General features: G+C 42.5%; 1 protein-coding gene across 6 annotated transcripts in view; it reads right to left on the bottom strand.

Moving 5' to 3' along the window:
- LGMN (legumain) overlaps positions 1-25,931 on the bottom strand; it is a 65,183-nt gene that overhangs the window by 28,871 nt on the left and 10,381 nt on the right. For 5 of the 6 annotated variants that reach the window (XM_085896496.1, XM_085896494.1, XM_085896492.1 and 2 more), the window contains exons 2-5: positions 23,453-23,613; positions 15,810-15,907; positions 6,912-6,993; positions 4,037-4,122 (exon numbers count right to left, since the gene is read on the bottom strand). In XM_085896496.1, coding sequence (XP_085752622.1) covers positions 4,037-4,122; positions 6,912-6,993; positions 15,810-15,907; positions 23,453-23,587 — 401 coding nt within the window. In that variant the 5' untranslated portion in view covers positions 23,588-23,613. The remainder of the gene's footprint in view (positions 1-4,036; positions 4,123-6,911; positions 6,994-15,809; positions 15,908-23,452; positions 23,614-25,931) is intronic. The other variant, XM_085896497.1, reaches the window with a different exon arrangement.

The following is a 25,931-nucleotide window of genomic DNA, read 5'->3' as shown; positions in this document are numbered from 1 at the left end:
TTAACCACTAAGCCAACACCAGGCTTATCACTTTATGTTGAATTCACGTTTCTACCAATACACACTCCAAAAAATTGGTCATTTGAGGTGACATCTACGAACCCATCAGAGACGGATACCCTGCCAGTTAAATTATGGGAATCCATCTTTATGACAACACCTAAAATGGGACAACTATTACAAAAACTTAAACTTTCTTTCCAAATAACAAGTTACATATCGAGAGTTCAAACTATACAAGTAATAATATTTTGAACTAGAAGGGCACTCGGTAGAGCGCATACCACTGCCCGGCAATGCCTGATCCAGGAGAACATATCGGGCACAATACATTTTTGAGATATTTTGCTATGTATCGTTTTGGCCCGATCTCTCAATGGTGAAGAATCACTTTAAAAATGAAATATTTCTCGTATCCAGATCCGGATTCATATCTTCACCAAAATCAAATGAATTTGTCCTTGCGACACACCCAACCTGCCCACCAAGTTTTATCTGAATCCATCCACAAATTTTTGAGATATCGTGCTTTATATTCCTTTAGCACTATTTCTCAATGGTGAAGAATCACTTAAAAAATTAAATTATTCTCCTGTCCAGATCCAGATTCAGATCTTCACTAAAAATCAAATTAATTGGTCCTCATCACACACCCGTGTCCACCAAGTTCCATTTGAATCCGTCCACAGGATTTGGAGATATCGTGTTTTATATCATTTTGGCCCGATCTCTCAATGGTAAAGAATCACTGAAAAAAATGATTGTAGCCGCATCTGGACCCGGATCTTCAAAATCTAATCAGTTCGTCCTTGTCACACACACCCAACCTGCCCACCAAATTTCATCCGGATCCATCCACAACTTTTTGAGATATCCTGCACACAAACAAGCAAGCAAACAAACAAAAAAACAAACAAACAAACAAACAAACAAACAAACAAACAAACAGGGGTGAAAACATAACCTCCTTCCACCTTCGGTGGTGGGGGTAAAAATGCAAAAGGATACAAGGATGTTCCTCCAAAAAAGTATGTAAACAAGGTAGAGATGTCATGTGACACACACACACACACACACACACACACACACACACACACACACACACACACACACACACACACACACACACACACACACACACACACACACACACACACACACACACACACACATACACACACAGTCACATGATCATTTCTTGTGACCATCCAAACCTTGTTTACATGTTTTTTGGAGGAAGATCCCCACATTACTTTGTATTTTTCCCAAATTTTATTACTTGCTCCTTTACTTTTTTATGTTCCACTACTGAGTTACAAATATTTGTGTTAAAAACTTGGACGTGCTCACATTGTAATGGTACTGTACATACTTTATCGATGATCTAACATTCTAAATAGTACATACTATTACGGATCTGGAAACCATATGCATTCAACATACAGATGTCCCAAAGTCAGTTATGTTGTTAAGTATGTGTGTAGTCAGATCCCCTTCCTTTTGTCTCGTGGGAGAATCAAAGGCGTGCGTTGCGATTTCTTTAAGTTAGGTTATTACATCTAACAAGCCATATAACAACCATCCCATCCCCCATCACGATCCACCGCCAACCGGCTGCCTTCTCGCATCCTAACGTGCCGAGGCGGGATCTCGCGGTTCCAGTTCCTCGGCTTCCTCAAACGTTGTAACTCTTTCACGACGACCTTTGCAACATTGATACTGTTGCTCGACAAGTATGAACCCTCGTGGAAGAGTGGGTGAGGTTTCCCATCAGGGGCCGAAACCCCGCCCAGAAAGGGCGAACCCATAGGAGCCTGTCCAATCAAGGCGGGGAGTGACGTCTGTTCGAGCGAGCCCCGCCCCGTTGAGTGAGATCCATAAAATTCCCGAGCACTCTCTGAGGCAAGGGGTTGTTACGAAGGTGGTTCTGAGGTTTTTGACAGGGTTGTGGTGGTTGAGAGTCGAGTGAGGAAGAAGGGTCTTGGAGGAAGCTCTCCACGGGTTTCTGACAAGGTTTTGGATAGGATTCTGAGTGTTGTTGTTGAGCGTGCAGTTCTTTTGAAGCTGAGGGTTGAGCAGAAGGTTGTGAAGGCAGCGAACATGTCCCTGCTGGCCCTCTACAAGGAAAGGAAAAAGCAACCCTGACTCCCCTCCATGGACCCTGCTATTCACCACCTGAGCTCCGCCACGAACGAGTCCCACACGTGCGACTGAGGACCAAGCCAACGACCATTTTCAGGTGCCGCACCATGGAGCACCCCCTTCCTCCGACGGTCAGGGACCCAGCTGAACTCTGACCCCCAACTCGTCTCTCTCCTCGGCTGTGAGGGTCCAATAAAGAACTTCTTCTTCTTCTTCTTCTTCTTCTTTCGGCTGCTCCCGTTCGGGGTCGCCACAGCGGATCATCCGTATGATCCGCATCGTGATTTGGCACATGTTTTACGCCGGATGCCCTTCCTGACGCAACCCTGGTCGCCTCTTACGACACAGGGATATGGTACACCTATTTTAACCGGGGTATACACCGGCCCAGTATACTGGTACTCATTTCGCCGACCTCGGAAGGATGACAGGCTGAGTCAACCCCCTGGTGTATTAATTCAGTGGCTCAACGGGGCTTGAACTCAGGACCTTTTGGACCCCAAACCGCTGCCCTAACCACTGCGCCAACACCAGGCTCAGGGTCCAATAAAGAACTCTGGGTTTATATTCATTTGTGTGTGTGTCTGCGTGTGGGCCCGTCTTACAAGTAGAAACTGTTTAAGTGTTTGTTTTTGATCATTGTAAATATTACTTGCATATCCGCGATAAGTCTTGCCCTGTGTCTTTTCTTTATTTGTAAATAAAACAATTGTAGAAATGTCCCCAGTTCATTTCCGTCCTTTCTTGAATTGGTCCAGCATGTTTGGATCTGAGTTTAGGCGGGGTTTTATCCCCGGTAATCGGACAATTGTAGCCGGGACGTCCTGGGCAGGCCCGCTCAACTGCATCTGAGCTGGAAAGGAGGGTGGCAGAGTGGTAGTCAGTAGGTGTAATTTTACCGCTGCCAGTAGAGTGAATCCGGTTCGACCAGGCGTTCCGAGAGCGTGGATCCCCGGTAGCCGAGACCGAGTGGTTACTTAGGTACATTGGATCTAGACAAAATAACCCTACACCATGCGGTCGAGATATTGGCGTTCCATGGTTGGTTAAATGACCCGCCGGCTCGCGGAGTTATCCGAGCGACGGCCTACAATTCCGGAGAGTCCGGTGGGGATCGACATAACCTCCCCCACCTAGTGGTCGTTCTCGCCACCGGTCCCCGGCCCGCAACAATACTTTCTCAAATGGTGTATGTGTGGGCTGTTGCTGTCACCAACCTCCTGATAATATTCCACTGTTAACCACACCCAAATCGGTCGTATTGGCCCTCGCACTCGCAGCCACACCCCCATCAGGCTGATTGACAGTCAGTCAGTCACACCCACCCCTCTGATCCCTTTACAAAGGAATGTAGTTTTGTGTACTCTTCATGGAATCCTTTCAAGCTATTAAATTTACGATAGCAAATGATGATGTACCAAGTGAAACTCTGTCGGATGGTACGAGAGTCTGCCATTGAGAGAGGCAGCTCGGAAATATGCCATCTGAAGATTATTATTAATATGAACGACAATAAGATTTGCCAGTTTTGACTGATCTTGGTTTTTTTTTTTTTGTTTTTTCCATGGTCTTGAGAGCCGAAAAGTTATCCCTGCCGAGACCATCATCTTAACAGACCAAGTAGGCTCTCATATGTAGCTGAAGCGAGTTTATAAAGATACTCCAACTTTAGTTTTGTATCTCGTGGGTGTGACCGACATTTTTTTCAGCACCATCTCAACATGCAGAGAGCTAGCGCACTCTCTGATTATAACTGGATATTGATTTTAAGTTTTACAGCCATAAGCATGAAGACAGTCCAAAATAGTTGTTTTTTTTCTTACCTTCAGTTTTCTCAATCCTCCTCATGCTGAATGAAGAGGAGAACTAAATATTGCATTTCAGAAAGACCTACCTGTGAATAACTTTTCCATTTCCTTTTCCTCGAACTGCTTCTGCATCTCCACGCAACACAGCAAGGAAGTTTGCTGGAGTAACGTCCTACGACACACATTAACAACAAGATGGAGCCTTCACCAATTCACGGCATCACCCGGGTCGACAAATTACATTCGATCCGAGAATAAAAATCCAATATATTTGTCGATCTGAGTGTAGACATCAATACAATATCTTGCTTTTCCTGTCTCTTCAGGAACTGGCAAAGCTAAGAAGCCATATTTGCATATCGTGTCATTCATTGGTAAAGGAATAGCTCCGCATGAATGCACACTACAAGGTGCATCTCACGCGCACGCACGCACAGTATTTTTTCACAAGTTTGTTCCTCACAATTCTAAACATTTACTGAATAGTAACAGCAGTTTCTAAAGCATTAACATTTAAATGATAGTTTGTTCAACAACTCCCTCTAACTTTATTGCAAACCTCAAAATAGTCGTTTAGTGAAAGTAAGAACCTTATTAACCTGTAAGCATTTGATAAATTTTTCCACTACCCTGATCATCAGCTGGGCACTGTTCTTCATGGAGGTTTCAACCCTTTCAGCACAGAACCTTTCCAAACAGTGGGTCCACATCAGTAGATGCACAACCTCAGCTGTGTCCAGACAGTAAATCAACCTGGTAATGCAACCTCGCTATTCAAAGGAGGAGGTTGGCTGAGGCTTAAAAATTATACTTGGAAAATTTAGCTTTACCTGCATCCAGACAGAAAATCAATCCGCCAATCACACGGGTAGTCTCCTATCATGTAAAAGGTCACTCAGAGGTTTTGGCAGCACTGCCCAAGTTAAAGCTGACCTCCAAGAAGTCCAAATCATTAACAAATTGTTGATGAGCCATAAAAGTTGTCACTAGCGGTGGTTAATAATTTTCCAAAATGTGGCTGGTGATGGTGAATACAGATCCAAGTTGGAGCTCACGTCGAGTCATAAAGATACAAGATGGCGCTGATGAGAATTCTTGAGACAGACATCGGCATCACAATCCACTCAGCGAGAAAAGTGAACACTGCATTGCTCTGCAAATCCCTGACAAGGTGAATAAGCACGAGTACACAAATATAGGATTAAAGTGAGAATCCTAAAAATAGACTGATGTGTGTACCACGTCGAATCACCCCATGAACTTAACGTGACAATGGAATACTATGTCCAGCTAGCAGTGAAGAGAGATAGAGCGAGAAGAAGAAAAAGAAGAAACGTTGTTGGGATCTCTTGCTGATTGACTGGGGTAACGAATAGCCCTGGAAAGACGAAGTGCTGATCCAAACACTAATTCACCTGTGCTGCAGCCCAGATCAACTTTAACTTTGGAGGGCGATACTGACGCCAACTCGTCTGAATGACCGATTGCATGAAGGACGACCGACCTAAGGAAGACAACTTCGCTCTGTCGAGGAATCCCGGGCCTCATAATTCAACATTTGTTCCAGTTACACTTACCATCACTAAACCACAACTTCACCCACAGATGTTTACCATCCTTGCTAAAGGGTTTAATGCATGATCACATGGTATTCATAATGCTCCTCACACATTCCTGGCAATTACTTCCGATGATTTTCTTTTAAAATTGTGAGTTGAACAGGTGACTGACGGTTGGTGATAACATGATGGGTGAGTAGAAAGCATTACATATTCCACAGTTTTGACGTGGGAATGACTGCTTTAATGAGCAGGAGGAGGCTAAGAGTAAACCAGAGAGTTGGTGTCAAAGCCACCCAATGCTCGCCTGTTTATACATTTATCGTTTTTAAAAGACTAGTCTAATAATATTTTTTATAAAGCATTGCAGTGAAGTCTGATCCAAATAATTTTAAAGCAATATATGTATTTGTATATTGTAATCATTAAACTAGTACATATATTAAATGAATGGCAAGCTTCTAAATAACTTGCACCAAAAAGTAACATTTTCACACTCACGCTGACGCTGACGCTCACGCCGGGGTATCGCTATGGCTCTCTGTTCTTCGAACAGGCGAGCTAAAAATTATTAACTTTGTTATTGTATTTAATAAATTCCATTTGGTGTCATTTGGGGATCTAAAAGAACACTTATTTTAATCTGATATAATGTTTGTTGAAATATCACCAAATTAGCACCAATCAAAACGTCCTCGTGTTTAAAACCCTGCTTTTGGGATCAATGGATGTAGATACACCAAAAAACACTTGTACTTGTCATCTCCTCCTTCGAACCAATTTCATTATATTTCAGTATTGTGCAAAATGCTACACTCCTGATGTACCGAATAAAATATTTATGGCAAAACTACAGATGTCATTTTTCCATATCCAATGCTCTTCTTGTTTGTTCATTCCCTTGCTTGTCAAGTTCAAATGTGGCTCCGCTGTCCTCTGTCCATCCATTGGCTTTTACCCTCCGTCACCTCGCTAATGACATGAACCTCGATTTGGTATCAAAAATAATCAATCATTTTGCCCTGTGCTCAGTCACCACCTTTTGGGCAATGGGTAAAATCAAACAGATTGTAAGCCTTTAGAGGTGGTGTTGCATACAAATGTGGGAATGATTCGAGTGTTTGATGAACTGACTGACTATTTTCTACACTTTGTATGCTACCTTTGGTTAAGGACAGCAAAGTTACATATAACCAGTTTGAGAGTAAAAAGGTGACTTCTTAGAGCAGTCATGAAAACATTAGAATTCTGAAGAAAAGACATCTGTAGCTTGAGTGCAAGTCCACACTGCAAGTAAAACAGAAAATCAACAAGTCTGAAAAGCCTGTAATAGCTTAGGCTGCACAAGGCTTAATTCTTAAATACAGCAGAATCATTCGGGAACGCCCACACTTTTACTTACATCACCGACGTAGTCCTTCAGCACACCCTTGTACACATTGGAGCCATTCGGTTTGTTAATTATGACTCCGGGTGTTGGGTTCCTGCACAAAAGGAGCAAACATCAAAAAAGGTATCGTTGTGCTGGGCCAAGTCCTACATCCGACAATGCATACACAAGTTGGTATCCTGCGCATGGAGCGCAAAGCGGGGGAAAGCGAGCGAAAACAATTGGTTCAGTGTGTTTGCCTATCACCGAGGAATTACTGAATTCCAAGTTAACTATACATTTTGAACTCTGTGGAATACAAATTTGCTTGTTGGCACTACCAAAAAACCTGTAGATTAGCGGTACTTTGGCTCTGAAGTTAGCAAAGTTGTGCGCCATCTCATCCCATGCACGCATGCACACAAAGGGGTAAAGCAATTGCTTCTGTCTTTATGTCTATCGGTCTGTCTGTGTCTGTCCAACAATAAAATAAAATCATTCCAAACACTAAACTTACTGTTTTTTAGGGACTTCACAAAGGACACAAACAACAGGTATGAATAACTAATTTACTATATTAGATAAGGTGGTGTTAAAGATGATATATCCCAAAAGCATCAATGGCAATAAACTTCCAATTTGATTTTTTTGGGGGGTTATATTTTTCTACAGCCTTTCAGAGTTCTCATTTCAATTGAATTACACGGAAGACCATGAATCGGCTTGTTTTCACTTCCAAAACGATTCGGTTTGGCAGTACTTTGGCTCTGAAGTTGGGAAAACTATACGCCATGTTGACCATTGAAATTTGCCACTCGCAGTGCTCCTCTGCTTCAGCGGTTTAGTGTGAGGACGAACAGCGAAACTTCCACGAGATCAATAATGTTCTTTAGTGAGAGGATTTATTAAAAATCGAAGTAAACAAGTTGCCTTCCAAAGAAGATGGTGTAAGAGTGCTGTAATTAACATGAAGAATGGTCAGCTAGTCAAGCCATGTTGAGCTTTCCTTAGTGCACCCAACACATGTCCTTATCATCAAGAATGCACGGAGTAAAGTGTTCTATGAACCCTCCAGTTAATTAAGTATTGATAATATTTGTGGGCCTGAGTCAATGCATCCATTTCTTTGTTCGAGGTTCTGCAGATGCTAAACCGACAAGGAGCAATTGCATTACCAGCAAGTGACTGCAGAAGAAAAACAAAACTACAGGAGCAGACTGCCTAATTGCCTCTATTGCAGTATTGACAATGTCTGTGTACTGGTATGCATGGCAAGCATCCACTTGCACAACACATGACAACAAATAATTTTAAAATGATAAAATTTCATTTCAAACAAAGATCATTGCCACAATCTTACCTATACAAAGTGTGTATATATATATATATATATATATATATATATATATATATATATATATATATATATATATATATATATATATATATATATATATATATATTGTTAAGGATTCAGCGACGGAGGGATTCTCAACCCACTCCGGGATCAATAACGCCGGCTGGCTCAGCACAGGCCTCGAGTCACGTGCCTTCAATCGCGATACCAACGTAACCCTTGTTCCTGGCCAGCTGGGGAAATAGAACCCCTGGTTACAGACTGGTTTTGTCAGATGCCGAGCGTTTTCTGCCAGTCTGTAACCATTTTTGGTTTTATATGCCAGTCGAACGGATCGTTCCTCGATGCGACACAAATTAATCCATAGTGGCAACTTCATACGACTTAACCAGATTTATTGGGGAACATCAGGGATCACAACACAAGCAAAATTCACAACAATGTTTTTATTCACAATCCTCAACCCGTTCTTAACTAGGGAACCACGGACTACAGGTTTGGAGGGGGTCGCTACCGAAATATGCCTTAAACAACATGCAGACAAAGACAGACAGACAGACAGACAGCATGCATGCAAGACAAGACAGAGTACTTGGTGATGTCTCATGGACGAGAGGACAGTGTCAAAAGCACGAATGTCACTTGCAACAGGCGGATGTCCACGGATTTGAGCTCCAGCTCGAACGCGCCACGTGGCGAAATGGAGCTCGTCCTCCTTTTTCCCCCTTCGCACCGCACGCGGTCTCCGCGCGCTCTGACCCCACGTAAGGTCAACGATGGGCTTCAGCTGATCTCTCTCACGGTCCAGCATACAAATCCAGGCCTGGCCCGTTCACCAGACAAGGCCCAAATTGAGGTGCCGAGCTCCGCAGGCGGATCGACAAACGTGTCGAGCCGTGAGGTGAGTAAGTACGGAGGCTCGCGGCCAGATGCAGGCCGAACCTGTCGATCACCTCCCCATACGAGTCGATCGTCGACTCCACGTGCAGGCAGCCTCTCAAAGCCGACTGCCATTTTGTACCGGCAGATTCCACACTGTCCCTCCTTCGTTCGCTCGCCTCCAAAACACATCGCGCCTCGAGAGCGACTGTTTCCACACCTCCTTACGAAGCCTTCGTTCGCTCCCTCGACACACGAGCACGCCTTCCTCAGCGACCATTCTCCACACACTCAACCCTTTTCTCTCTTTTACAGTTTTCTTACGTTCGCTCGCCTCGAAAACATGAGCAGCCTCTCAACCGACTACAGTTTTCCAAACTGCCAAACTAAAGTTGGTCGCGAGGCCTTCGTTTGCTCTCCTGCCACACGAGCGCGCCTTCTCTCCTTAGTTTCTCTCGCGTTCGCTCCTTCGACACACGAGCCCGCCTCTCTCGGCGAAGCCGACAAACTCCTCCCCTTCGCGTCACTTCCTCTTTTTTTGGCCACACCCTCTCAGCCGACTGGGCGGGGCCTCGTCCGGGATGGGGAAGAAGAAGAGGAAGTTCTCATTCCACCACCACTGCACAACAATAATATAGCCTCTTACGCCTCCCGACACATATAATATCCATTTTACCAAACAACCTATCTATAAATGCATTTAATGGGGGATCTGAGCTAATCCTGTATTTAGTAGTCCAATAAGGGCCATTTCCATAACAATATGTATATATATATATATATATATATATATATATATATATATATATATATATATATATATATATATATATATATATATATATATATATATACATATATACACACACACATACATTTACAGGGTGGCCTGAAAGTCACTTTACCCCTTTCCAGTGAAGCATTGTTCTTGAACTCTTTTAATATACAGGTTTTATTGGACAGTACTTACAATAATTAATTTGTCATTGTATCTGGATGTGCTCCATCATTGTTCCGAGTCAGTGTTTCCGCATACCATAGCGGGCGAGGGCAAGGGACGGAGGGAAGTGCGAGAAATTTATCAGGGGTAAAGTAACTTTCGGGTTACTGTCTATATCTATCTATATATATATATATATATATATATATATATATATATATATATATATATATATATATATATATATATATATATATATATATATATATATATTGTTACGGAACCGAGTTTTGGGATTCACCACGAGGAGGACTTCTCTGACTCTTCCCGAACTCCGGCCCTGCAGGCCGCCACACTATGAATAACTCCGCAGCCCGACAGGTTGTGTAGCAACTACGAACATCGATTAGAATAGCCAAAAGACTGGCAGGGTCCACTGTATTATTAAATGTTTACCCGTCCATTGGTTTGGCCCGACCAATTAAGGTTTGTACCCTTAGTGCACACGTTTTTTTTTTGTATACACTGTCGAGGCTCATATAAAAGCTAACACACAGAACGTATAACAAATGCAGCAGGAGACAAAAGGGATGGGACAGCGAAGCACAAAACAGTAGGGAGTAGAGACATTAGGAGATCTGTGGAAGGGAGAGGGATGGGGTGGGGTATCGCCCCACATTCGCATAGTACGAAGTTGGCAAGGTGCAATGGTTGACGGGACATGCAAAATCTAAAACGGAGCTGTCCCATGAACATGCAGGAAAAAGTTGAGCTCTGTAACAATCTCAGAGTATGCCATACATTTCATGATCTTGTTCTCTCAATTATGCTATCCCCAAATCATTCTTTAATCTATACTCTTGGTGTGTTGCATACACACCTTCTCCCAGCTATCTCCACCTCAATACAATAAATCTATCGTTTAATATTTCCTTGAGCATTGACCTCTCCAATAATTAAAAAATAAAAAATAAAAAGAAAATCACCCTGCAAATTTACTTTCCACTTGTGACAATAAGTGTAACAAGTTGTTGAACGTATACAACTTTCCAAAAGTGTTGGTCCTTTTTGACCTTCCAGCAAGTTCGCAGCAGTTTTGAGGTTATTACGGAGAAAGAACCAGATCGAGTGGGTCCTGGTGTTTGACCACCCGTTAACCAATGTTCTCCTCACAAGCTACCTCACCAATATGGAACAAATTTGGTACGATGCATCAGGACAGCAAGGTCTCATGGGGTTGTGCTCCCCATCCAGATGCACCCCTGATGAAGGGGGTAAAAGGGGCTTTTACCCAAAATATTGGTATTTTATTCAAATATCATCATCCTCCTCAAGTCCAAAATCATGATCTTTTCTACACCCGTCAAACCAACCCCAACCACACCCCTCCCAAAATTTTGCTTATGTATCCATATTGTCCACCCTTTGCGTTCTCCCTTACCCCTAGTCATTACCTGCATCACTCGTTTGTCCATCTCCAACTCCTCCCCGCCCCCCGCTGTTGGTGGTTTCCCTTTTCTCCTTTTGTTCCCTTTGTTGTGTTGTGTTCTGATTTTGTTCTATGTTATCGCTCTTCCATGAACCTAGAGCATGCATATAAAAAATACATATATATATATATATATATATATATATATATATATATATATATATATATATATATATATATATATATATATATATATATATATATTACATGCATGTTAATCGTACCTCCTGGCAATAATGGTGAGCATCAACCACGGATTGTCTCACATGGCAACACCACATAATCCACAAAGAACAACAGTGCATCTGCCATCCAGACGATTGTTCCCACCAATGCAAACCATTCAACCAGAAGGCACGTGGAATGATCGGTGGGTAAATCAAAATATGTGGAGTGTGACAAGCACTCCCCCAATCCTCAGTGGACATAAATTGGTTAGCTAGTTCTACAGTATGCTGCCCTGATGAGGGTAAATAAGCCCAAAATCCGGATAGGCAGCTCCGTTTGATGTTTAACCAATGCTGACCATATAATCTCTGTCTGACAGTCATGCCAGGGTGAGGCCTCCGGATTGGAGGTGACGCTTTGGTGTAGGACTTTATGTCCATTGGAGATCGGAGGAGTGCTCGTCACACACCAGGCATTTTGATGTTTTTTAATGTGTATGTATGTATGTATATATATATATATATATATATATATATATATATATATATATATATATATATATATATATATATATATATATATATATATATATATATATATATATATATATATATAGTTACGGTTGTGGAAATTCGCATTCACCATAAAGGGTCCTCAGGTGAGTTATATCGGTAAGTTCTTGTGTAGTTAGCCCAAACCAGTTGTATAGAGGGAATATGGGTGACTCATCTGGGCTGAGACGCTTTGAGTTAGCCATTTTTCTTTCTCTATTATTTTCGACCATTAAGCCACCACCAACAACGCCCCCGAACAACTCCACCAAACCGCCACTACCTTCATCTCCACAACCCACCCCGCAAGCATCGCCTCACCCGCCATTCTCTAACGATGCCCAACAACGGCCCAACCACCATGGCAAACCTCCCACCACCTTCGCCTTTCTCCTTCACAACCAGCAACCGCACCACCTGTGAACACTGAACGTCGGGCTGTCTAGGGCCCGTTCGGCGATTGGTGCTGAACGCATAGAGCCGCGAGCGTGAATGGCGGCCTTTCCGAGGGAGAAAACGGATCGGGGGAGCTTCACGCCCCCTTTTCCTCCGTCCAATGGGTGAGGGTGAGGCGGCTTGGCCCCGCCTCCAAGCGAGTGTTTGTGAATTCCGTTTGGGCAGAAATGCGGATCAAAAGAGGCTCACGCCCCCTTTTTGCCCGATCAATGGCTGACCAAGGGGTGTTGTGGCCCCGCCTCCAAATGCATTTTGATCCGGGAATTTGCATACACGCTCCTCCCTCGGTCTATAAAGGCGCGCACACGGGGTGGTTCTTTCTTCTTCTCTTCATCCTGGAGCTGGTCTCGTCGTTCGTCTTGGCTCGTCTCGCCTGGTGGTCTGGTCTGGTCTTCTGTCGGTGCGGTCCCGAGACCCCGCTGGCGGGACGGAGCGTCTGCCATTCCCCTCTCCCAACCCTGAGCATCAACGGGTTCCCCCCTTTATCCGCGCTGAGATAGCGCCGGAAATCCCGTCCGTGGCGTCGAGCGGCCAACACGTGTCAGCGCGAAGCACGAGCTCACCGTCCACGCCGGAGGAGCTGGGAGCTGAGGTCGCAGGAGGAGGACTCGACGCGCGCAGGGAAGTCACTACTTTTGTTTTCTTTGCTTTTGGTGTAAGTGTGTGTGTGGCGCCAGTCTTGTAAAGTAGAACTGTGTAAGTGTGCCCGTGTAAGTGATATTCGGTTGTAGTTCTTGCTTTTGTTCTTTCTTTGACTGTATGAAAACTGTTGCTGACTGTGAATACGTGCTTGTTTGTGTGTGTGCAATAAAAGTGCTTGCTTTTCCAATTGTTCCCCCGTTTCGCTTCATCTTTTCCTTTAATTGAATCTCCATCTTGCATCACGTAAGGGATTTGTAGTGGGTTTCAACATCCCGGTAATTAATCGGAACCATCAAGGTCGACGATAACTCCGCTCGGTTATCCCTGTAATACGGAATGAACCGCTTAAGCGGTTCGTGTCCGGAGTCGGCCTGTGGCATGGTCCGATCCCTCGGCAGATTACCCGTGCGAGTCCCATAGGTATATCGACTTTCAGCGATTTACCTTATCTCGCGCGGGTGGACTGCTGACTGGGTGGTGGTGGGGTTAAACCCCCACCCGTGACTGGTTTCTGGCGGTAGTCCCAGGAGGGTCACGACTGAATTGTCCATCCGGTGGGCGACGCGGTCGCGATTCGAGTTACATGGTCGATCGCACGCCGGCGGGCGCGAATTCGCAACAATATATACAAACGTATATACATTATATATATATATATATATATATATATATATATATATATATATATATACATATACATATACATATACATATACATATACATATATACATACAAACATATATATATATATATATATACATATATATACATACAAATATATATATATATACACACATATATATATACATACAAACATATACATACATATATATATATATACACACAAACATATATATATATATATATATATATATACACATATATATACATACAAACATATATATATATATACATACAAACATATATATATATATATATAAATATATATATACATACAAACATATATATATATATATACACATATACATATATATATACATACAAACATATATATATATATATATATACACATATATACATACAAACATATATATATATATATATATATATATATATATATATATATATATATATACAAACATATATACATACAAACATATATATATATATATATATATATATATATATACAAACATATATACACATATATACATATACATATATACACAAACATATATATATATATATATATATATATATATATATATATATATATATATATATATATATATATATATATATATATATATACATATATATACATATATATACAAACATATATATATATATATATATATATATATATATATATATATATATATACAAACATATATATATATATATATATATATATATATATATATATATATATATATATATATATATATATATATATATATATATATATTGAAAATCTTCTCAGAAACCGCTAGAGAGATCCAGACCAAACTAGCCACGAGGCATTGGGATTATGCCCTAACCCGCAAGTTGTGCTCTTCATCGCCGTATCCTCCACCTCCCGAATCCCTCATTTTCATGAAAACATCTGCTTCTCCACAACTACCTAATCCCCCAAATTTGGTACAATGCATCAGAACAGTCAGGTCTTATGGGTTGTGATCGCCATCTGGATCCGCTAATTTATAAGCGGTGAAAGGGGGGGGGGGGAGTGGTTGCCCCAAATATTGGTATTTCATTGAAAAATCATCTTCTCCGAAACGGACAACCAGATTCAGACCAAACTTGGTCATGCAGCATCGTGACCATACCCTAACCTGAAGTTGTGCTCCCCATGGCCGTATCTGCCCTGGAAAGAGAACCACGGTCTCCCTCCACCAATCCCTCATAATCACTAAAACATATTTTTCTCACAAACTACATAACTGATATGGCCAAAATTTGGTACGCTACATCAGAACAGTAAGGTCTCATGGGGTTGTGCTCCCCAAACGGAGCCGTCTCCTCCAAGAGGCTGAAAAGGGGGGTTTTCACCTCAAATTCAGGTAATTTATTAAAAATCTTTTCAGAAAGCAATGGCCAGATGCAGACAAAATTCTTCATGAAACATAAGAACCATGCCATTAACTTCAGTTGTGCTCCCCATAACCGTACCACTTTACGCCACGAAGGGGATCATGGCCCTTCCCCATAATCCCTCGTTTTCACCCCGCCTGTTGGGGACATAACCATCAGTAACTCAACTGATGTTGAGTATGTTTCAAGGAGATAACCATCATAACCATCAGTACGTTTCTAATCAACGTGCACACAAGTCGCCCAATATAAATGGCAGGTCTGGTGCTACACTACATTATCATAGAATACATCAACACTAGCCTAAGAACTTCAACCAATCTTTGAAAACTATCCAATTGGGAAGAGATGGTAAAGAAGTATAAACTTGAGAAAAAAACAATAAAAACTTACTCTGTGTTGTTGGCCAGATCATCATACATCATCACAACGATCTGTTCATCTGGAATTCCATGGCTGTGTACTATCTGGTACGCGTGGCAAGCATCCGCCTGCACAACACATGACAACAAAGAATATATAAACGAAAATTTTCATCTCAAACTTAATACTGACCAGATCAAACCTCACACTTGTCGAATCATGATGTTATAATGAAGGCAACAATGACATCATCATGAACAAATCTTATTCCGCATGGGAAGTACTTGACAATGAGCTACGTTTCAATTTTTTCCATGGAGCGGTTTCGGAGATAGAGGTGCAGTTTTTTGGTTTTTCCAAGATGGTGCCTGTACCACATGACCTATAACATCATAATTATCATTAGAAACTCCTACAGGAGGTGGCGCATCGATGGTCAAAATTTCGGATCAATTGGACCAACAGTTGCAAAGAAATTTTTTTTATTACTTATCGAATCAAGAGTTGTACTTGTCGAATGACGTTATTAACATCTTATTCCCCATGGGGAGTACTTCATAATGAGCCATGTGCAATTTTTTTTTCCATGGAGTGGTTTCAGAGATATAGAGATGCAAATTTTTTCATTTCTTCCAAGATGGTGCCTGTACCACTTGATCTATGACATCATAATTGACTTAAAAAAAATTATTCAGGAGGCGGCACACCTATTTTGAAAATTTTGTGTCAATCAAACGAACGGTTGCTGAGAAAATTATTTTTTAAAAATGCAGACACGTACGCACGGCACACGTACGCGACCGATCGCTTAACCCCGCTTTTTACTTCGCGAGCGTAAGGTAACAATCCCATGCACTGCAATAAGAACAAACCAATCAGTGATTGAAGAAATTATTATACCACATTTGAAGCAATGATGTTAAAAGAGAAATTCTCATACGTTGGTTGGACACACCATGCATGCAGAACACAAAAGGCTGGAGAAATCAACCATACAGGGTATAGTTGAGGGAAGCAGAAGAAGCAGAACTTGTTTGTGCTTGATGGATGGGGTAAAGGTTGCAATGAAGCTGTCTCTGCCAGAGCTTCAGAAAGCAGTGCAGGATAGGGATGTTGAGAGAAATCTGATCATGAATGTTGCGGGACGGTGGCCAAGACTTGACAACTGGTTATAATGAGGTTTTTTATCTTGCCAAAACGAAGTTTTTTCAAGATATGTTAGTCAGCTTGTACGTTTTTTTTTTTTTTTGTTTTTTTTGTCTGTCTGTAATCACGTATAAAAAAAATTCTGCAGAGCACAGTTATCATTGGAAATTTTTGTAACTTTGCATATCAGAGGCCTATAGAGGTCCCTTTCAGTGCACAAAATTTTGAAGGTAAAGGTCAAAGGCCAAGGTCACTGTCGCAAATCAAGGGAGTCGACGAAACCCTTATTTTATGAGTAATTTTGATTGGATCGTCTTCAAACTTCATGGGAATATAGTTCATGGTCTGGCGCTCAGCTGATTAATGTTTGGTGGCGATTGGCCTTGACCTTCATGGTTAGCGCCTGAGGTCAAACATATTTAAACCCAAGGTCAAATTTTCAAGTTTTAGGAACCATATCGTGAAGTACCACAAATTGAACACCTTGATGAGTGCTTTCTAGATATGTCAAGCTTGAGACATTATGACGTCATTTGGTGACGTTATGAGGCAAACGCATATTTTTCATGATTACTCTGTAGAACGATTCTCATCGGAATCTCTCGTAGGCAGATATTCCTCAAGGAGTCGCTCCTGGTGGATAGCAGCTCTGTTCACCTCAGTGTGACCTTAAAGAAGTCACACGTGGTCACCTTTTGGCAAGATACGGGTCACCCTGCGGGTGACATTGTTTTTAATTTTTTTTGATTACTTCCATTGGTTTTTGCGGAACGGTCACTTTTAGCCTATACTCCGCCCATGTGTGCAAGTACATCCAATTTGCTCCAAATTTCCCTCAGGCTCGTATTAAACAATGCTAGCGACCATTACGAATGGGGTTATGCATCAAATAAAGGTCACAATTGGGCCGTAAAGGTGACAGGGACAATATTTCACATCACACTTCAAAGCCATGGCTGGGAGAAATCACATATGAAGCCCCAATACATGTTATAAACAATCCATATACAGTCCGCATACTGTATAATCTGATGGCTCGGAAAGACCCAATATATATATATATATATATATATATATATATATATATATATATATATATATATATATATATATATATATATATATATATATATATATATATATATATATATTGGGTGGTCGCTAGACTACCGTTATTCTCAGGTTTTCCATCTGTCTGTATGTATGTAATGGACAGTTCTGGAGGCCAGAGGTGTCAACCGATTTTGATGAAATTTGACTGGTAGGTTCATACCAGGATCTAGTTGTATGCTTTTGAGCACCGTTGCTATGGACGCCACCATTGCCGAGCAATATATGTATATATATATATATATATATATATATATATATATATATATATATATATATATATATATATATCCCCCGAGCATGTATATATATATATATATATATATATATATATATATATATATATGTATGTATATATATATATATATATATATATATATATATATATATATATATATATATATATATATTGTTGTGGTTGACGAAATTCGCAAACCACCATTCAGGTCCCTTAGGTGAGATATCTCTGTAAGTATATGTGTAGTTAGGCCCAAACCCGTTGTTTAGAGGGAATAAATGTCATTCATTCGGGCTGCGACCCTTCTAGATAGCCGTTTTTCTTTTACTATCTTTATTTTGGACCAGCCGCCATTACTACCATTACTACCACCACCAACCACGTCTCAACAGCCATCACACAACAACCACCAACCGCAACGCCGCTTCACAACCACAGCCATGACCCTTGCCATCACATCTCGCTCTCGCAACCATCGCATCACCGCCATTCCCGCGCCGCTTGTGGACACCGATCCTGGACTCGTGCAGGGCGCGCGCCGAGCGGCGGGTGCAAAGGCACCAGCCTTTCCGAAGAAATCAGATCAAAAACGATTCACGCCCACTTCTGTTCCGTCCTATCAGTGAGCATGGGGCGATTTGGCCCCGCCTCCAGGTGCGTCGGAGTGTGGTCGCTATATGCAGATTCGCGGATCAAAAAGCATTCAAGCCCACTTTTCCTCTGTCCAATGGGGAGCCAGCCAGAGGTAAAGGGTCGAAGGTGAAGGAGTCAGTCAAGTAGTTGAGTTGGGAAGAGTCGGAGTAGTTGAGTTGGGAAGAGCGAGAGTTGAGTTGGGAAGAGTTGGCAGGAGTTGAGTTGGGAAGAGTCAGTCAAGAGAAGAGTCGGAGAAAGCAGTTGGACTGAGCTGTGGAGAGTGGGAGAGTTGGAGAGGTGGCGGCGAAGGCAGTCGAGAGGGCGCTCGTGTCAGAGTCGGGGAGCTGCGGAGAGGAGAGGCCGGTAACGCGACCGAGGTCGCGGTGGAGACGCTCGTCGCGGGACCCGAGCCAGCGAGATATCCTCCTTCCCCCGAGCATCAACAACCCCCTCCTGTTTCCCCCCGCGCTGAGATAGTGCGAGAAGGGGGCCCCGTTCCCACCCCATACCAGACACTGTCCGCGAGGCCCGCGGAGTCGGGGCGCCACCGCCATTTTGCGGCTCATCACCAGACGGGTAGGCTCGACGCGGTCTCGGCCCCAGGCCCGTCTGCCCCCTCATAGTGGAGGGTGGTCCCTTTTTCTTTTGCTTTGAGTATATGTGTTGTCGGCGCCGTCTGTGAAGTAAAACTGTACAAGTGTTGCCGTGTGCTCGGTAGTCGGTTCGATCTGCATTGTTGCATTTGCTTTTTGTGCATTATTGTGTGTTTCTTCTTCTTCTTTTACATTTGCTTTTGGTGTATAATTGTATATGTGTGCTATCCGTGTGCCATCGCGAAATGTGCTTTATGTTGAACTGTTTTTCCCGTTTCGCTTCGTCTTTTTCTTTCATTGAATCTCCATCTTACTTCACGTAAAGGGTTGGTAGTGGGCTAAATACGCCCGAGAATTAATCGAACCGTCGAGGCCGACGATAACACCGCTCGGTTATCCCGATAGTACGGAACGGGTCGCTTAAAGTGGCCTGTGTCCGAAGTCGACCTGCGGCGAGGTGCGATCGCCCAGTCTACCCTCCGTGTGGGTACTTAGGTAGGTCGAATTTGGCGAGCAACCCTATCCCACGCGGGGGGCCGATTGGCACGATCGTGGTGAGGCCGAAAGGCCCACCCGTGACTAGTTCCTGGCGTTAGTCCGAGAGGGTCACGACGGGATTGTCCGTCCGGTGGGCGACGTGCCGCGATTTGAGTTACGTGGCCGCTTGCACGCCGGCGGGCGCGAATCCGCAACAATATATATCGGACAAGGAATGAGATAAATCATTCATATGTAAAGACTCATTAAAGTACCTCTATTAGCCAAAGATCATTGTGGCCGAGCTAGCAGCCTACCTCGATAGAGGCCTCGCGAGTTGAGATGGCTTGGAACCATTGGTCTGTTGTGGATGCAATAAACATAGAATTCCTCAAGGATATCGGGTTTCCTCCAAATTTATTTCCATTTTGTATTAAACAAGAATAGCGACTGTTTCAGAAGGTTGTCATACATAGGACAGAATTGACTGAATAGTTTGGGTTATAATAATTTTTACTTCTGCTGGGTGTGCCACACGAAACACTACGATAAGCTACAGTGGTGAGATAAAGTTTGTGAACCCTTTAGAAATTTCTGCATAAATTTGACCTAAAATGTGATCAGATCTTCATCCAAGTCTTAATAATAAAGAGAAATGAACCTGATTAAACAAAGAGCACGCACACGCGCGCACACACACACACACACACACACACACACACACACACACACACACACACACACACACACACACACACACACACACACACACACACACACACACACACACACTTTTTCATTTATTTGTTTATTTATTTATTTATTGAGCAAAATGATCCAGCATTCAATTTCTTTGTCAGAAAAAGTATGTGAACCTCGAGGATAATCAGCTCAATTAAGGGGCTAATTACAGTCAGGTGTTTCAATCATTTCTGATGACAATCAGGAGTGAGTTTGGGTGGCCTTGCCCAACATGACAAAAATAATCTTTGTTCATCACCGTCAGGGTCTGGTCTTCACCACACAGGTTTGTGGAGGGCGTGTCATGCCCGATCAGAAGAGATTTCAGAGGATCTCAGAAAAAGATTTGTTGATGCTCATCGGTCTGGAAAGGGTTACAAAACCATTTCTAAAGATGTTGGGCTCCACCAATCCACTGTCAGGCAGATAGTGTACAAATGGAGAAAATTCAACACCATTGTTACTCTTTCCAGGAGCGGTCATCCAATGAATATCACTTCAAGAGCAAGGTGTACAATAATCCAGGAGGTCACAAATAACCCCAGGGTAACGTCTAAGGATCGACAGACCTCTCTTGCATTGGCAAATGTCAGTGTTGATGAGTCCACCATCAGGAAACAGTGAACAAGAATGGTGTGCACGGGCACCAAGGAGCTTGCAAAAGACCTCGGGGATCAAGTTGTGGAAAGGCAGATATCAGGGGATGGGTATAAAAAAAAATTTCAAAGGCCTTGAATATCCCTTGGAGCACAGTCAAGACAATCAATAAGAAGTGGAAGGCATATGGTACCACCAAGACCCTACCGAGATCACGCCATCCCTCCAAACTGGATGACCAAGCAAGGAGGAGACTGATCAGAGAGGCCACCATGAGGCCAATGACAACTTTGAAAGAGCTACATACCTTTATGGCAGAAACTGATCACTGTGTACAAGTAACAACAATATCCCAAACACTCCACAAGTCTGGCCTGTACGGAAGGGTGGCAAGAAGGAAGCCATTACTCAAAAAAGCCCACTTTGAGTCGCGTTTGAGGTATGGAAAAAAACACTCCGGAGATTCTGAAGCCATGTGGCAAAACGTTTTGTGGTCTGATGAAACCAAGATGAAACTTTTTGGCCTAAATGCAAAACATTACGTTTGGCACAAACGCAGCTCAGCACATCACCCAAAGAACACCATCCCTACTGTGAAGCATGATGGTGGCAGCATCATGTTATGGGGATGTTTCTCTTCAGCAGGTACTGGGGCACTTGTCAGGACAGAAGGTGGAAAATGGATGGAGCAAAATACAGGATCCGAGAGGAAAACCTGCTGCTGTCTGAAAGAAACCTGAAATTGGGACAGAAGTTCACCTTTCAGTATGACAACGACCCGAAGCACACAGCCGAAGCTACACTGGAGTGGTTAAGGAACAAAGAGATAAATGTCCTTGAGTGGCCCAGTCAGAGCCCCGACCTAAATCCAATCGAAAATTGCTGTCCATCAATGCTCCCCACAAAACTTCCCCGATCTTGAACAGTTTTCTACAGAAGAATGGGCAAATATTGTCCAATCAAGTTGTGCAAAGTTGGTAGAGACCTGTCCCAACAGACTCACAGCTGTAATTGCTGTCAAAGGTGCTTCTACCAAGTATAAACTCAGGGGGGTGGACACTTATCTCACCAAGATATTATAGTTTTGTATTTTTATTTCATTTTCTGAAATTTGTAGAATTTGTTTTTCACTTGGAAGTGGTGGGTCGCGATGTGTAAATAAAGGTGGAAAAAAAAGTCTCATTTAGTGCAATTTAATTCCAGGCTACAAGGCAACAAAAGGTGAAAATTTTGAAAGGCGGTGTAGACTTTATATCGGCACTGTATATTATTCGGACTTTGCAGCCCAGAATCATGGCGAAACCCAATCCTTATCCCTGTGTCGTAAGAGGCGAGCAGGGTTGCGTCAGGAAGGGCATCCGGAGTAAAACCTATGCCAAATCAGTATGCGGATCATAACGGATGATCCGCTGTGGCGACTCCTAACGGGAGCAGCCGAAAGAAGAAGAAGATATTATTCGGACTTAGATGAAGATCTGATAACATTTTAGGTTAAATTTATGCAGAAATACAGAAAATTCTAAAGGGTTCACAAACTTTTTCTCACAACTGCGTATGTACACCTTAACACACCGTGAGACCAAGGCAGAAAATCACTTTGGAGAAGGGGGGAAGTTGCTACAACAGCTGCCATGTGACCCCAAATCCCCTTGGAAAGTTTTGTTGAGATTGAATAAATAACCACCGATCGCAGACAGGCAGACACCAAATAGCTTATTTTCGACTCGTATGATTATGCAGAAAGAAAAAGAAAATGAAATATCTACTACGACAACTACTACTTCAGTGATGGCAATTATTCCTACCATCTTTTACGGTTGGCCAGGGAAAGTTTTTCATCCAAAATTTTCACGAACTGGCTCGCAGGTACTGACGTTTGATTAAAGGTGGTAAGAATTTGTAATTTGTCCGACAGTGCTGGCGATAACTCACCTGCTCTTCATGAAAGACACTGTGGGACCTTTAACGGCCAACTATTGTAGCTTTAGGTTCATCCGAAGGACGGTACACATAGTGATGTAACCCCACCTGCAAAGCACCAATCAGACAATGTGCATCCAAAATTGAAGCTCACAGTCAAATGTATTATTACTGATTATTGTGTAAGCATTTGTGCTGTGAGAAGAGAGAAAGCACACCTGGTGTCGATAATTATACCAGCCATTGGAGCCAGCCACGATCACAACCCAGTTCTTTTCTTGTGCTGCATGTGCCCCATTCAGCAGCAGAAGTGAGCACACTACCACAGCAACGAACAGAAGAACCCGAGCCATGAGCCTCAGCGGACCAAGATGTACGTCTGCAAGCCAGTGAACCCACAAGTTATCAGGTGTAATCATGAAGGCAGAACCAATGGGAATTCAAGTTTTGACATCAAGTTCTTCCACGCAATTTCTGATCGAATTGCGAAACAAATTCTTCATCATATGTAATATGAAATTGCTCGATATCATATTGCCCCTTACCGAGAGTGGCTCGATACCTTGCTTGGGACAATTTCATGCAATAAAATATTGACTGATACATTTGTTTAGTATTCGCAATGTTAAATCAAGTAAACTGCAGAGAAATGCGAACTAGGTTGGCAATCATGGTACAAACATGTAACTTGCAACTCACCATTGGTCAGTAGTAGTTACTACATACTTGATGCGGTTTCAACATGCCCACATACTCTGACTGTTGCCTTGGTTTCAGAATTCGGAGATAGTGGTGGTGCATTTTGGTGAACTGTTTATTTCACATATGTGCTCAACAATGATGGATTTAATGTAATTTGGGTAAATTGTGATGTTGTAAATAAGTTTGTTCACTATATTACAACATTGTAGGAGTCCTGTTTCCTGTTTCTCCAGCATTGGATTTAGCGACGTGTTTTTTCAAACCGCTCAGAACGTGGGCTCTGTGACTTACGGCAACGTGGGCTCTGTGACTTATGGGTCGTAGCGTGTAGTCATCTGAACGCACCCTGTGGTGGTCTCTCTCCAAGCACATGACAAGATAATGCATCTCAAGACTTCATTTAATTACATTACATTTTGATGATACATTTAACGATAAAGCTCTTCACATCTTTCAAATCTCCACCAAGAAACACAACAGTACTCTATATGAGGGGAGGGTTGAACAGGTTGTTACCTCCACCGTAGGTGGAGGTGGACGCAGGCTGTATTTTCACCCGTCTGAGAGAAGGATATCTCAAAAAGTTATGGATGGATTTAGACGAAACTTGGTGGAAGAGTTGGGTAGGTGATAAGAACATGCCGATGAGATTTTGGTTCAGGTCCGGATGCAGATCCGACCTATCATTGGGATATCATGGACTCTGACCTTTGACCTCTTGATGCCACCATCGAATCAGTTTATCTTTGCATCATACTGTATACTTGTACCAAGTTTGGTCAAAATCCCATCACTGGTTCACAAGTTTGCGCAGTAACATCAGTTTTACCGACCATGACCTCTGACATTTGACATTTGACCTTTGACCTCAAAATCTAATCAATTAATCTTTACATCATGATACATATGTGTACCAAGTTTGATTTGGATCCATTCAGCCATTCTCAAGTTATTGGGGTAACGAAAGCCGATCACGGACAGACGGACAGAAAACCTGAAAACATAATGCCTCCGGCGACTCCATCAGCAGAGGCATAAAAACTGGAGATTTTATTAATTTGTGTTCTCCATATTCTCATAATAAAGGTTTGTTGAAGATTTGATGAAAAAAAGCTCAATTGGTAAAAATGTTATGACCTGGACAGACACACTGAAGCTCAATCTATAATAATAAATGTCAGTGTGTGTCAGTCATAGTCAGTCAGTGTGTATGTGTATGTGTATGTGTATGCGTATGTGTATGCGCGTGTGCATGCGTGCACACGTGTGTCTCCTTCATAACTCCAAAACCATGAAACCTAACCGCCTGGAACTTTGCGTGCCTACGAAGGGAACCTCAAGGTAGTGCATGAGTGAAGATTGGGTGTTTGGGATCATTAAAACACCCCTGTTGAAGATAAATAACAGCCTTATTTAATTATCCTTTATAAAGGCTCCTTGGTCACTTCGCCATCCCTTCCTGTGGTCATAATTTGCCTTTTTTTGGCCTGCGGTTAAACGATAAAGTTTTTAATTTTCATCCCCCACTTTCCTCACCCATATCATCGAAAGCCTGATCATTACACCTACGAATCGCTGGATACTTTGCAATGCTTTATATATGCCCGGTAGTCCATTTCCGCACATGCCATAACCTCGAGAATCTCTTCATCTGAGCCCCAATTTTAAAATCTAAACTTCTTAATTGACCTCAGCACCAGTTCTGACAACTAAAACAAAGTGTTCATTTATCCAATTCGGACATTGCTTGACATTCTGGGCGCATGGTGTTTATACGACCGATCGACAATCGCTAATCGCTTGCCAAGCCAGCCGTCCATTCCTGATCAACCATTTTGTTGGAGTGCTTGCTTGTGTGCTTCAGCCACTTGCTGAGCACTGTACAAGCCACTTGCTTGTTCGTTTCCAAGCCATCGCCATACATAGCAAAAGTATTCACACTGTCACTGAATATATCGATCAACTTGAACAAAGTTCAGGCCCTACTCGCCTGCA

This window comes from Eptatretus burgeri, chromosome 9 (genome assembly GCF_056783735.1).
Source record: "Eptatretus burgeri isolate ZD-2024b chromosome 9, Ebu_testis_v1, whole genome shotgun sequence".
Taxonomy (NCBI): Eukaryota; Metazoa; Chordata; class Myxini; order Myxiniformes; family Myxinidae; genus Eptatretus; species Eptatretus burgeri.
Note: the sequence above shows the minus strand (reverse complement) of the source record. Positions and strands in the feature narration are given on the sequence as shown.